The sequence below is a fragment of the Anomaloglossus baeobatrachus genome, chromosome 7, assembly GCF_048569485.1.
Source record: "Anomaloglossus baeobatrachus isolate aAnoBae1 chromosome 7, aAnoBae1.hap1, whole genome shotgun sequence".
In the NCBI taxonomy this organism is placed as follows: Eukaryota; Metazoa; Chordata; class Amphibia; order Anura; family Aromobatidae; genus Anomaloglossus; species Anomaloglossus baeobatrachus.
In genome coordinates, this window is record NC_134359.1 from 96,406,768 (window position 1) to 96,420,055 (window position 13,288).

At 46.0% G+C, this 13,288-nt stretch overlaps 1 protein-coding gene across 6 annotated transcripts in view; it reads right to left on the bottom strand.

Moving 5' to 3' along the window:
• RAMP1 (receptor activity modifying protein 1) overlaps positions 1 to 13,288 on the bottom strand; it is a 464,674-nt gene that overhangs the window by 335,432 nt on the left and 115,954 nt on the right. For all 6 annotated transcript variants that reach the window (XM_075317492.1, XM_075317495.1, XM_075317494.1 and 3 more), the window contains one exon: positions 3,639 to 3,777. In XM_075317492.1, the coding sequence (XP_075173607.1) occupies positions 3,639 to 3,777 (139 nt within the window). The remainder of the gene's footprint in view (positions 1 to 3,638; positions 3,778 to 13,288) is intronic.

The following is a 13,288-nucleotide window of genomic DNA, read 5'->3' on the forward strand; positions in this document are numbered from 1 at the left end:
TGAACATCTGGGTCTCTAAGAGACATTTCACATAGAGAATAGCAAAGGTAAATTTTGTTACTGATTTCATGTATTTTCCTTATGGTCCCTTTCATATATGTATACATGAAATATCTATAATATTCCTAAGATGGGTTTGTTTTTCACTTCAGGTTGATCACTAGGGTACCACTGATCAACATATGTGAACTTAGTTCTACCAGTTTAACCACATATACGTTCCCTGTGGTACGTATTTTCTATATAATCCTTTTTTACATGTATGTCATATTAGGGTCTCTCAATTGTACGATCATGAATTGATAATTTATACTATTGTACATTAGGTTTTCTGTTTGTTATACGTATAGTTCTAAAAACGCCAAAAACATTGGCCAAATTTTTGTTACATGCACTACGTGTATAATTGACTGTATGTGTAAAATCAACTGTATATGTATATGAGATTTGATATTGTATTTTTCTTTTTTCCTTTGTTCCAGCACATTTATTTGATAAAGGCCAGAATTGTATGGCCGAAACGTCATAGCACAAACCTTTGCATGAAAAATAAAAATAAAAATTGGCATTGACAAGCATCAATACTTTCGTTTTTTCAATTCTTTGAGTGCCCGTTGGTTGTGTGTCACGGGCAAATCGCTGCCAGTGGCGCAAAACATCGCTTACACCCGTGACACGTACTTACCTTCCCTGCAACGTTGCTCTGGCCTGCAATACGCCTCCTTTCTAAGGGGGCGGTTTGTGCGGCGTCACAGCGACGTCACACGGCAGCCTTCTAATAGCAGAGGACGGGCGGAGATGAGCGGCTGGAACATGCCGCCCACCTGCTTCCTTCCTCATTGCCGGTGGACGGAGGTAAGGAGATGGTCGTCGCTCCTGCAGTGTCACACACAGCGATGTGTGATGCCACAAGAACGACGAACAACATTGCTACTGACCAGACAACGATTTTTCATAAATAAACGACCTCTCACAGACAAACTATTTTTGCCTCTTTTGCGATCGTTTAAGGTCGCTCCAGCCTGTCACATGTTGCGATGTCGCTAACAACGCCGGATGTGCGTTACAAACACCGTGACCCCGATGATATATCGTTAGCGATGTCGCAGCGTGTAAATGGCCCTATAGTCAATAGGTCATCAAAGAGATTTATTTCAACGCTTTTTGGAGAGAACTCCTCTCGTTCTTAAGGAAAAATTGTGATTTTTCCTGAAGAAGGTGAGAGGTTCTCTCCGAAACGTTGACATAAATCACTTTGATGACCTATTGACTGTCTCCTCCTCATGGTAGTGTGACATTCATCCCTATCTAGATAACGATTATCCTATGTTTGCTTGTCTAGGACACATAAGTTTTGATTGACCAATGTCAGAGAAGAAAAAGCAAACGCACAAAGAGAAGTTCAGTGGTATACACCCAGTTGGTTGAAGGAAGCATTTGCACTTTCTTTACTGGGGGGATAACTTTGGAGTCGATGACCACAGAAAAAAATACAATCTTTTGCAGAATCAGTAGAACAACAACAATTGGAGGAGGTACTCTTTACACTTTTAGTATATCTTAATCTTTATATCTTTTGAGGATTCATTTTTTTAACTAAATGTGGAAAAAACAATTGAGTTAAAATTCAGACTAAATCTAGTCCTTATAGCTTTTGAAAATTCATTTTTCGATTACAGAACTCCTGGATAGAGTTGAAAAATATAGTTCTAATCACCATTAGATGGAATTTAGTAGTTTACTGCAGACTATATGTATGTTAGGATGTATGTTTCACATCTCAGATAAAGAATCAAACCAGTAATATATAAAATGAGCTAAATTACACAATGTAATTGTTTAATTAAAACTGAATCACAGTGTACAAGCAGTGGTTAGAAAATTAAGTATACCATTACTGCTTCCATAGGAATTAAGAGGGTAAGTAGCAGCCAGATGCCAGACTTCTATAAAAGCAGAAGTTTTGCTGGTCTGAAGCATTCAGGCAACTGTCAACACAATGTCAAGAAGGGAAAATATTAGCAATTATCTTAGAGAAGCAATTTTTGCTGACCATCAATCTAGGAAATATTATAAAGTAATTTCCAAACAATTTGGAGTTCATTATTTTACAATGAGAAAAAATATTCTTAAGTAAAAAACATTCAAAACTGATGGCAAATCTTCCCAGGAGTGGATGTCCCAACCTACTCAACACAATGTCAGACTGTTAAGCTCTCAAAGGAATGAAAAAGAAAAAGACCAAGAGCTACAACTCAGACTCTAAAGGCCTCAGCATGTTGTTAGGTCAAGACAACAAAGTTAGACTGAACAAGTATGGCTTCTTTGGAATGGTTGCCAGCAGAAAGTGTCTTCTTTGGAAAAAGATGATGGCAGTTCAACTAAAGTTTCCAAAGCTGCATCTAAACAAACCACAATTGTATAATATGTAAAATTGTATAATATGAAAGTAATAAAAAACGTTTTATTACCTTCATATTTCGTATGTAAATAGCAGGGAATGTGATCACAGGGGCTGCGCCTTGCCCTATGGACGTCTGCATATTTCCGTGGAATCCCGCCCCTGTGGGCGTGATACTATGGAGCTACGTCCCCGCCGCTCATTCTATCCTGCGAGCATTGCAGCAGGCTTCTCTTCCGGGTTCTCCTTGTCAGTTTCAGACGCCCACTGCGAATGCACAGTGCGCGTCTGAAGCGGGTGATTGAACACCCAGAAAAGAAGCCTGCTGCAATGCGCACAGGACAGAATGAGCGACGGGGACGTAGCTCCATGGTATCACGCCCACAGGGGCGGGATTCCACGGAAATATGCAGACGTCCATAGGGCAAGGCGCCGCCCCTTTGACCACATTCCCTGCTATTTACATACGAAATATGAAGGTAATAAAACGTTTTTTATTACTTTCATATTATACAATTTTACAGCACAGGGATGGGTAGGGAGGTGTAATGCATCTGCTGATAGGTCAGAACGCATATTCTAGGTGACAGGTTCCCTTTAATATCAGCTATGTTTTTGAACAATTCAAAGCTGACATCATCCCCAACTACTATTAACCCAATTGTCAACTCACCAGGGCAATCGGGAAGAGCTGAGGCGAAGCACCAGAATTTGAGCATCTCATGTGATGCACCACTTCTGGGGCAGCTGCAGGCTGGTATTTATAGCATGGGAAGAGACCAATAACTATGGACCTTCCCAGCCTGATAATATCAGCCTGAACTGTCAGCTTTATCTTTGCTGATTGTCAAGAATGGAGGGGACCCCACATTGTTTTTTTTTTATTAATTTATTAGTTTAAACAAGCTGTAGAATAAACTCAACATGAAAAGTACTAAAGGGGGGAAGTTTCTAATATGTAAGGGGGTTGGAAAATTACATAGCTGCAAGATATCTATTATATATCTAATATCTTCCTATAATCTACAAAGAGGAAAATAAGTATTTGATACACTGCCGATTTAGCAAATGAGAAAAGGGCTACTCTGAACTGGTTATTGCTGAGGATTTTTTAAAGCTATTAAATTGGACATCGATCAAATATTATATACTAAAAAACTTTTTTACTTTTTTTTTATTTTTACATAGTCCCATACAGAGAAGTAAAAAACAAACAAAAAAACCCAAAAGAACTCACTCTTCTGTTGCTTTCCAGTCGCACCACAGATTCATTCCCAAGCTCTCCATGTTTAGTTGGAATTGTTGGAGGCAAAATTCATTCAGAAGGTTTCTGTAAACCTCCTTGTCACATTGTGCAAAAGCCATCAGTGGAGGGGCTAGAAGATATAAAAAAAACAATAATACTAGGTTACATTCATCTTATATCAAGAATCTACTTGTCATCTAAAGGAAAAGTACAGCAATGACACACACTTATACACACGCTTATACAATAATTGTGTCATCGTGTGCCTCAAACCACAGCTAATATATTACCATACGAATAGTATAGACTGACAGATGACTGACGATGAATGTACAAGAAGCCCAGGTATCAGATCCATACTTGTGCTTCAATACCCTACATTTAACACTTCATGTAATATTAATGAATGGACGAGAGTTGCCATATTTTTTTCATCAAGTTACATATATCTACTTTTTCTTAAAAAATAAAAATAAAAAAAATGCATCAAAATGGAATGGTACTACTGTATTTGCTTACACTTTTAACGTTACATCAAATTAAATTGATATAAAATAGAGAACTTTTTATCTTCTATCAAACTAAGTCGGCGGGAAATAACTGCTGGCCAATTGATCGGCCAAACCGTCATTCGGCTGACAGGGATCTATTGTGTATGGGGTTCCTCACCCAGCACATACAATATATTTAAGCTCTTGCTAGAATAGACAACTGGGTGTTAACTACTGGAGGTGTGTCCCTTCACATGGACAATGTGAAATCAATCCAGACAGTATCAGACTTTATAAGGACACACCTCTATGAAAAAGGTAAGAGTGACACCCATTTTTTGCCTAAATTTAAGAAAGAATGCATAACAGAGGAACAAGACAAATTAGCTAAAAAATATTTGGACTTTTGAAGAAACAGTTATGAAGTATTTACTAAAACAGTCATTCCACGAAGGGTGAAAATTCCTCATTAAATATGACGAAAACCCAAAATGAGCACCTGTTATGTATGTGCAAAGCATGGCATGAAGGAAGGAAGTGATAATTTTTGATAGGTGTCCTCCTAAAACACAGCAACATGTCTGTTTTTGATCTGAGTCATAAATCAGAATCACCCACACAACTCTAAGGGTCCATGAAAATCACGGACAGCACACAGATGCCACATGGATACTGTCAGGGTGTAACCTCTTTGTGACATGTCATACTCCTACATCATATGTCTAGCTCTTGTCTTTGATGCAGGCTCTGGAGCTGAGCCTGCATCCTTCCCAGCTAATGATGGTTGTGTTACACAACCAGCATCTGCCTCTAACTCTGGCTGCTGCTGTTAACTCTTTAAATGCTGCTGAGAATCAGTGTTCTATGCTCCCATTGGCCCTCTTGTGATGCGATCGAAGCGTGCCGAATCAATCAAATTGTTGTAGCTATCCAAAAATAGTACCAATAAAAATGTCAGTTTGCCAGACACAGGTCCATTGGTTAAAAAATATCAAAACATTACAGGTGTTGGAAAATGGTGACTCAAGCTCATTTTTTTTTATGAATTTCATAAAAAATTTTCACAACTTAAAAATTAAACAAAAGAGTATACACGTTTCTTATCTTTGTAATTGTACTGGCCTGGAGAATCATGTTACCAAGGCATCTTCAACATACAATGAATAACCAGAGATGAGTTGACCTGAACGTTAAAGTTCAGTATTCGTCCCAAACAGACTTTACAAAAAAAAAATCAGAATTCGGAGTTACGGTGCCTTATGTAGGCTGACCACTCGTGCAAGCATCGCTGTGCTCGGGTACACTCAGTGCTCAGCCCAGTGCAAGCCACTTAAGGTGTTTAAACGGCTCTCACTAGGGGTAAAATCAGTGTTATCAGATGTAGTGTGTACAAAAAAAATACACTCGGCCCTCACTGCCCCGGAAGTGATCTGTTTATGGCTGGCTGTATGTGGGCGGAGAGCCTAACTGTCCAATCAGTGATTTCCAATAAGATTCAGGTCAAGTTCGGGCCCAGAACAAAACTTTATCTAAAGTCCGGTTGAACCCGCCGAACCCGAACTTCCACGGGTCCACTCATCTCTATGAATAACGTAAAAACAAACCCAAAAACAATTAAGGAATTGCATTTTTTTTTCCACAATTTCATCACACTTGAAATTTTTTACCACTTTTTAAGTACATTGAATGATAAAATGATCCTATTCAAAACTATGTATCCTGCCAAAAAAAATGTCTGTTGCCTAAAAAAATAAAGCTCTGGCTCTTGGAAGAAGAGGAGGAAAACGTGAAAAAGCAAAAATGGAAAAATTGGCCAATTAGGAAGGGTGTGCTTGACATTGAAATAGGCAGGAGAAGCTTTGCAAAAAACTAGATGTCTGAATGAGGCAGAAGACAATTTTAGTATAAAGTAATTAATTTCTTTGGTATTAGGGTGAATATAGACGTCTGTATATCACAGTCCGTACACACAGACTGGTCGTGGGTGTCTTGACCCGAGCTCAGTAACCTCATATATGTTTATAAGGCTTTTGATAAGGACACCCGCAGCCAGGCTGTATATGGACTGTGTATCACGGACGTCATGTGTCTTCTCTCTACACTGTGTGCAGAATTATTAGGCAAGTTGTATTTTAGACGATTTTTTTTTTTATTGATCAACAACTATGTTCTTAATCAACCCAAAAGACTCATAAATATCAAAGCTTAACATTTTTGGAAGTTGGAGTGGGGTTTCTTTAGATTTGGCTATATTAGGAGGATATCTGTTTGTGCAGGTAACTATTACTGTGCAGAATTATTAGGAAACTTAATAAAAAACTAATCTATTTCCATCTCACTTGTTTATTTTCACCAGGTAAACCAATATAACTGCACAAAATTTAGAAATAAGCATTTCTGACATGCAAAAACAAACCCCCAAAAAATTAGTGACCAATATAGCCACCTTTCTTTATGATGACACTCAACAGCCTACCATCCATAAATTCTGTCAGTTGCTTGATATGTTTATATGTTTCAACATCGTGTGCAGCAGCAGCAGCCACCACAGCCTCCAGACACTGGTCCGAGAGGTGTACTGTTTTCCCTCCCTTTAGATCTCACATTTTATGAGGGACAACAGGTTCTCTATGGAGTTCAGATCAAGTGAACAAGGGGGCCATGTCATTATTTTTTCACCTTTTTGACCTTTACTGGCCAGCCACGCTGTGGAGTAGTTGGACGCATGTGATGAGCATTGTCCGGCATGAAAATCATGTCTTTCTTGAACGATACCGACTTCTTCCTGTACCACTGCTTGAAGAAGTTGTCTTCCAGAAACTGGCAGTAGGTCTGGGAGTTGAGCTTCACTCCATCCTCAACCCGAAAAGGTCCCACAAGTTCATCTTTGATGATACCAGCCCATACGAGTACCCCACCTCCTCCTTGCTGGCGTCTGAGTTGAAGTGGAGCTCTCTGACCTTTACTGATCCAGCCTCTGGCCCATCCATCTGGCCTATCAATAGTCACTCTCATTTCATCAGTCCATAAAACCTTTCAAAAATCAGTCTTAAGGCCCCGTCACACTAAGCAACATCGCTAGCAACATCGCTGCTGATGGACAACTTTTGTGACGTAACAGCGATGTTGCTAGTGATGTTGCTGTGTGTGACATCCAGCAACAACCTGGCCCCTGCTGTGAGGTCGCTGGTTGTTGCTGAATGGCGTGGACCATTTTTTAGTTGTTGCTCTCCCGCTGTGCAGCACAGATCGCTGTGTGTGACAGCGACAGAGCAACAACTAAATGTGCAGGCAGCAGAAGCCGGCTTCTGCGGACGCTGGTAACCACGGTAAACATCGGGTAACCAAGAAGCCCTGTCCTTGGTTACCCGATATTTACCTTCGTTACCAGCCTCCGCCGCTCTCACACTGTCAGTGCCGGCTCCTGCTCTGTGCACATGTAGCTGCAGTACACATCGGGTAATTAACCCGATGTGTGCTGTAGCTAGGAGAGCAGGGAGCCAGCGCTCAGTGTGCGCTGCTCCCTGCTCTCTACACGTGTAGCTGCAGTACACATCGGGTAATTAACCCGATGTGTGCTGTAGCTAGGAGAGCAGGGAGCCAGCGCTAAGCAGTGTGCGCTGCTCCCTGCTCTCTGCACGTGTAGCAGAGTACACATCGGGTAATTAACCCGATGTGTACTGTAGCTAAGAGCAGGGAGCCAGAGCTAAGCGGCGTGCCCTGGTAACCAAGGTAAATATCGGGTTGGTTACCCGATATTTACCTTAGTTACCAAGCGCAGCATGCTTCCACGCGTAGCTGCTGGCTGGGGGCTGGTCACTGGTTGCTGGTGAGCTCACCAGCAACCCGTGTAGCGACGCTCCAGCGATCCCTGCCAGGTCAGGTTGCTGGTGGGATCGCTGGAGCGTCTGACTGTGTGACTTCTCACCAGCAACCTCCTAGCAACTTACCAACGAAACCTATCAGGTTGTATCGTTGTTGGGATCGCTGGTAAGTTGTTTAGTGTGACGGTACCTTTAAGCTATTTCTTGGCCCAGTCTTGACATTTTATCTTATGTTTCTTGTTCAAAGGTGGCCGTTTTTCAGCCTTCCTTAGCTTGGCCATGTCCCTGAGTATGGCACACCTTGTGCTTTTTGATACTCCAGTAACGTTGCAGCTCTGAAATATGGCCAAACTAGTGGCATCTTGGCAGCTTCACGCTTGATTTTCCTCAAGTCATGGGCAGTTATTTTGCGCCTTTTTTGGCCAACATGAATCTTGCGACCCTGTTGGCTATTTGCCATGAAACGCTTGATTGTTCGGTGATCACGCTTCAAAATTTGACAATTTCAAGACTGCTGCATCCCTTTCCAAGACATCTCACAATTTTGGACTTTTCAGAGCCCGTCAAATCTCTCTTCTGACCAATTTTGCCAAAGTGAAGGAAGTTGCCTAGTAATTAAGCACACCTTATATAGGGTGTTGATGTTATTACACCACACCCCTCCTCATTACAGAGATGCACATCACCTGATTTACTTAATTGGTAGTTGTGTATCAAGCCTATACAGCTTGGAGTAGGACAACAAGTATAAAAATTATCATGTGATCAAAATACTCATTTGCCTAATAATTCTGAACACAGTGTATTGCAGATTAAAGCTTCCATTCTTGATTTTATGCACCCATTAGTAATCGGTGAGGTTGAAAATGCCAAATCCACCATTAACATCTTTTTTTCATGTGATTTTTATGTTGTGTTTTTCCAGGTATAATTTAATAACTTAAAAAAAAGAACTAAAAAATAAGTTAGTGTAAACTTCATCCCAAAAGTTGCGGGCTGGGAATATACAAAATCTAGAAAGTGAGTATAAATTATAACTTTTATTATATACAATAAAATTCAGTACTATTTCTAATAAAGTTTCTATTTTATGGGTACTTCCTATTTTCATTTTCAAGTTTAGGTATATTGGATATGCTACTAATATGACCAATGGACCTTTAAACTATAACATTAAATAAACAGTAAAAACAATTTACAATTCTCTAAAACTTAACCTGAGGCACAATGTGGATTAAACAAAGGCCAAGTGATCAGACATGGAGGCTGTCTGCCCCATCCAGTGACCATAAAAACATTAAAGGTACCGTCACACTAAACAACTTACCAGCGATCCCAACAACGATACAACCTGATAGGGATCGCTGGTAAGTTGCTAGGAGGTTGCTGGTGAGAGGTCACACAGTCAGACGCTCCAGCGATCCCACCAGCAACCTGACGTGGCAGGGATCGCTCGAGCGTCGCTACATGGGTTGCTGGTGAGCTGTCACCAGCAACCAGTGACCAGCTCCCAGCCAGCAGCGACGCGTGGAAGCATGCTGCGCTTGGTAACTAAGGTAAATATCGGGTAACCAACCCGATATTTACCTTGGTTACCAGCGCACGCCGCTTAGCACTGGCTCCCTGCTCTTAGCTACAGTACACATGGGGTTAATTACCCGATGTGTACTGCAGCTACACGTTCAGAGAGCAGGGAGCAGCGCATGTGTCGCCCTGGGCAAGCCAGGGGACACAGGTCACACACTACCACACCCTACATCCCAGGTAGGCACATCTAAGCTGAACCAAAAATCCTTGTTGCCTTCCTCCAGAGGCTGATGATTCACACCAGGGGGTGGGCCAGGCGGTTGGCTCCGCCCACCAAGGAGATCACAGCTCTGGAGGCGGGAGAAACCAGGCAGTTGAGCCCAGGCAGGGCAAGAGTGAAGTCTAGCTAAGGGCTAGAAAAGAGTAAACAACTAAGTGAAAGTGAAGGAAAGAGAAGGAGTAAAGGAGGAAAGCAAGAGTGTGACAGCACAGAAAGAGAGAGAAAAGCCTGAAGTGGTCCAGCTGAGTGCAGGACAGGTCAGCAAGGTCAGCAACGGCGGTGACTGTCTGGAGGGGGACCGTTTGGAAGTTCCTGGAAGGACCCCGTAGGCTGTGTGCCCGGTGGTCTGGAGCAGTGTTCTGAAGGACAGTCAGCACCAGGGCAGGGGCCTCTCGGACCCCGGCAAGGCATGGAGTCGCCGTAAATTGCTGAATCCGTCAGTGAAGCGAACGTAGATCCCCCAACAACCAAGACCCGAGTGAAGGCAACAGCCCAACCTGTACAACAGAGACACCGCCACCGCCAGGGCACCAGTTTCTGAGGGCCAGCGCCTGCGGGCAAAGAGTAGAGCTCCTCCGGCCCAGCTTGAAGCCGGGGAGCGGGTTACCGGTGGGGACCGATCGCAACCAACAAGTACACAAGGTGCAAGGAAGAGGGACATCACCGTCACCTACTGGGAGAGCAATTGCAGCCGTCCGTGGGACCGTCTTACCAGCCGTTTGGTTTACCGTACAAACTGTGTCAACGTCTCAGGCTGAGTGAGTACCACAGTGCCGCAAGGCACAGCGCTGCCCCCGCGTCCCTGCGCCCACCAGGCCCTGCACCTCCCAAACCGTCACCGGGCCCCGGGATCACCGACCCCTACCCACGGAGGGGCAACACAACACCTGGCTGCTCCGCATCACCATCCCCGGGACCCCCGTATTGAGCAGCGGTGGTGAAATCACCACAACCGTGGGTGGCGTCACGGACTATAAACAATCCCCACACCCAACCAATCCCTTTCACTCACGGGCGAGGAGTGCCGCTCGAGAAACCCCCGGGATCCGGCCTACAGCTCGAGCCACCACTGAGCAGCGGCCGCCGGACCCGAGCAGAAGGGGTGAGCGCGGTGTGCTGACACCCTCCTCCCCGCCCGCGACAACTTGGCGTCACGAACAGGATCTTACCGCTCTGCCGTCAGGTAGAGGTGCGCCTTGTTACCGCCGGAGGTATCCAGCAGGAAAATTTCAGAAGCCGCCATCTTTGGCGCGAAAAGTTCCCGCTCGAGCGTCTTCTCGAGCAGTAGAGGCGCGAAGGCCAAAACCCCGCCCCGAGAGAGGAGGGGCCGAAAAGAGCTAAGGGGGACGCGATGGCGGCTGGCCGCATGTGAGCGCGGCTGTGGAAGCAGGGACGCCAGGACCATGCGGCCATTTATTGGTTCCTGGAAGAGGCCGCTGCTAAAGATGCTGAGTCCGACCAACAACACCGTGGTCCCCGCGCCCGGCATGGCGGCGTGGGTGGAAGTCCGGACCGCCCAGCTAAGCAGCCGTCTGCAGGTCCGCATGCAGCTCCTCCTGGAGGAGTGGGAGGCCGACATGGTGGAAGTGGTGGCTGCTATGTGGAGATGCGAGGTGGAGGAAGATTTGGAGGAACGGGTAAGAGACCCACGTCCCTGTATTCCCGAGGGATCGGCCGCTGCGGCTGAGGGGCCCGGCCTACACCCGTTCACCCTGCTGCCTCTCCCGCTACCCGCGTTAGCTGCTGCTGCCCCGCCACTAGGCCCGCTACCACCACCACCGGTAGCGGTACCCTGCCAATCCGCCCCGGCGGACCGACCTGCAGCAGAAGCTCATGACCACCCTGAACCGCTTCTATGGAAGAAGCCAAAGGCTGAGCCCGTCAGCAAAGATGCACCGGAGGCACGGCGGGGATGCAGCTGCCAGGAGGCAGAGGAGGCCATGTCACAGCGGGGTCCCTCATTATTGAAGGTGCCGGTCGTAGCCGACACGGAGGGACTCTGGCTGGGTCCGTCCCCCGCACACGCTGAACCGGAGCAAACAGAAAGTACTCCCGGCTGGGAGCGGCGGCAACAGCAGCTGCGCAGGGAGATCGATGCCCGAGAGGGGTGTAGAGCGGATGTGCATGCCCGCATGTATATGGAAGAAGATCGCCTGCAGCGAGCTACCATTGGGGTCCAGAGCGGTGCACCATGTGAAGGTGGCACTAGAGCCCCACGAGTGAGAATGGACTGCTGAGCCGCAAAAGGGCAGCGGATGCCCGCAGCACCGTCCCCGTTGGGACCACTTGTTTGAAAGTTTGAAAGTTCTGCCAATGATGGAAATGATTAACCGAAGTTTCACCTGATTTTCTGTTTGATTGAACCGGCCGGAGCCGGCACCGTTGTCCCCGTGGGGACCGTTAAAAGTTTTGCATGGGAACTATCCATGGACAAGCCCGTGAACTTGCAGGGCACCCACAAACGTTAGTGGCTTGTAAATATGTTGTTTGTCGTTACCGTTTTCCGCATGCCGCCTCCGGAGAGGCAGGTTGGAGGGAGGGCCCTCAGCAGAGAAGGCTGGGGCCCAGCCACCAAGGGAACCGGTGGCTACCCTCTGGAGGGAAGGACAGATCCCGCTCGGGTACCGTGTGCTGGACTGTGGATCAAGGGGTGCTGCCTGGGCTTTAGGGGCAGCATCAGGGCCAGGTTGCTTGGGTGGGAGAGAGCGGAAACCGTAACCGTAAACCGTTATGCAACGTTAAAGTAAATGTGCCTCCCGTTTTGGGAAGAGTTATTGAAAATGTATGTGTTATTTACCTTGTTATCCCTTTTTACAGAAAAAAAAATCCGGTGTAGGACGGCAGCCCGCGGACGGTCTGCATTTTGCTAAGGGGGAATGTGTCGCCCTGGGCAAGCCAGGGGACACAGGTCACACACCACCACACCCTACATCCCAGGTAGGCACATCTAAGCTGAACCAAAAATCCTTGTTGCCTTCCTCCAGAGGCTGATGATTCACACCAGGGGGTGGGCCAGGCGGTTGGCTCCGCCCACCAAGGAGATCACAGCTCTGGAGGCGGGAGAAACCAGGCAGTTGAGCCCAGGCAGGGCAAGAGTGAAGTCTAGCTAAGGGCTAGAAAAGAGTAAACAACTAAGTGAAAGTGAAGGAAAGAGAAGGAGTAAAGGAGGAAAGCAAGAGTGTGACAGCACAGAAAGAGAGAGAAAAGCCTGAAGTGGTCCAGCTGAGTGCAGGACAGGTCAGCAAGGTCAGCAACGGCGGTGACTGTCTGGAGGGGGACCGTTTGGAAGTTCCTGGAAGGACCCCGTAGGCTGTGTGCCCGGTGGTCTGGAGCAGTGTTCCGAAGGACAGTCAGCACCAGGGCAGGGGCCTCTCGGACCCCGGCAAGGCTTGGAGTCGCCGTAAATTGCCGAATCCGTCAGTGAAGGGGACGTAGATCCCCCAACAACCAAGACCCGAGTGAAGGCAACAGCCCAACCTGTACAACAGAGACACCGCCACCGCCAGGGCACCAGTTTCT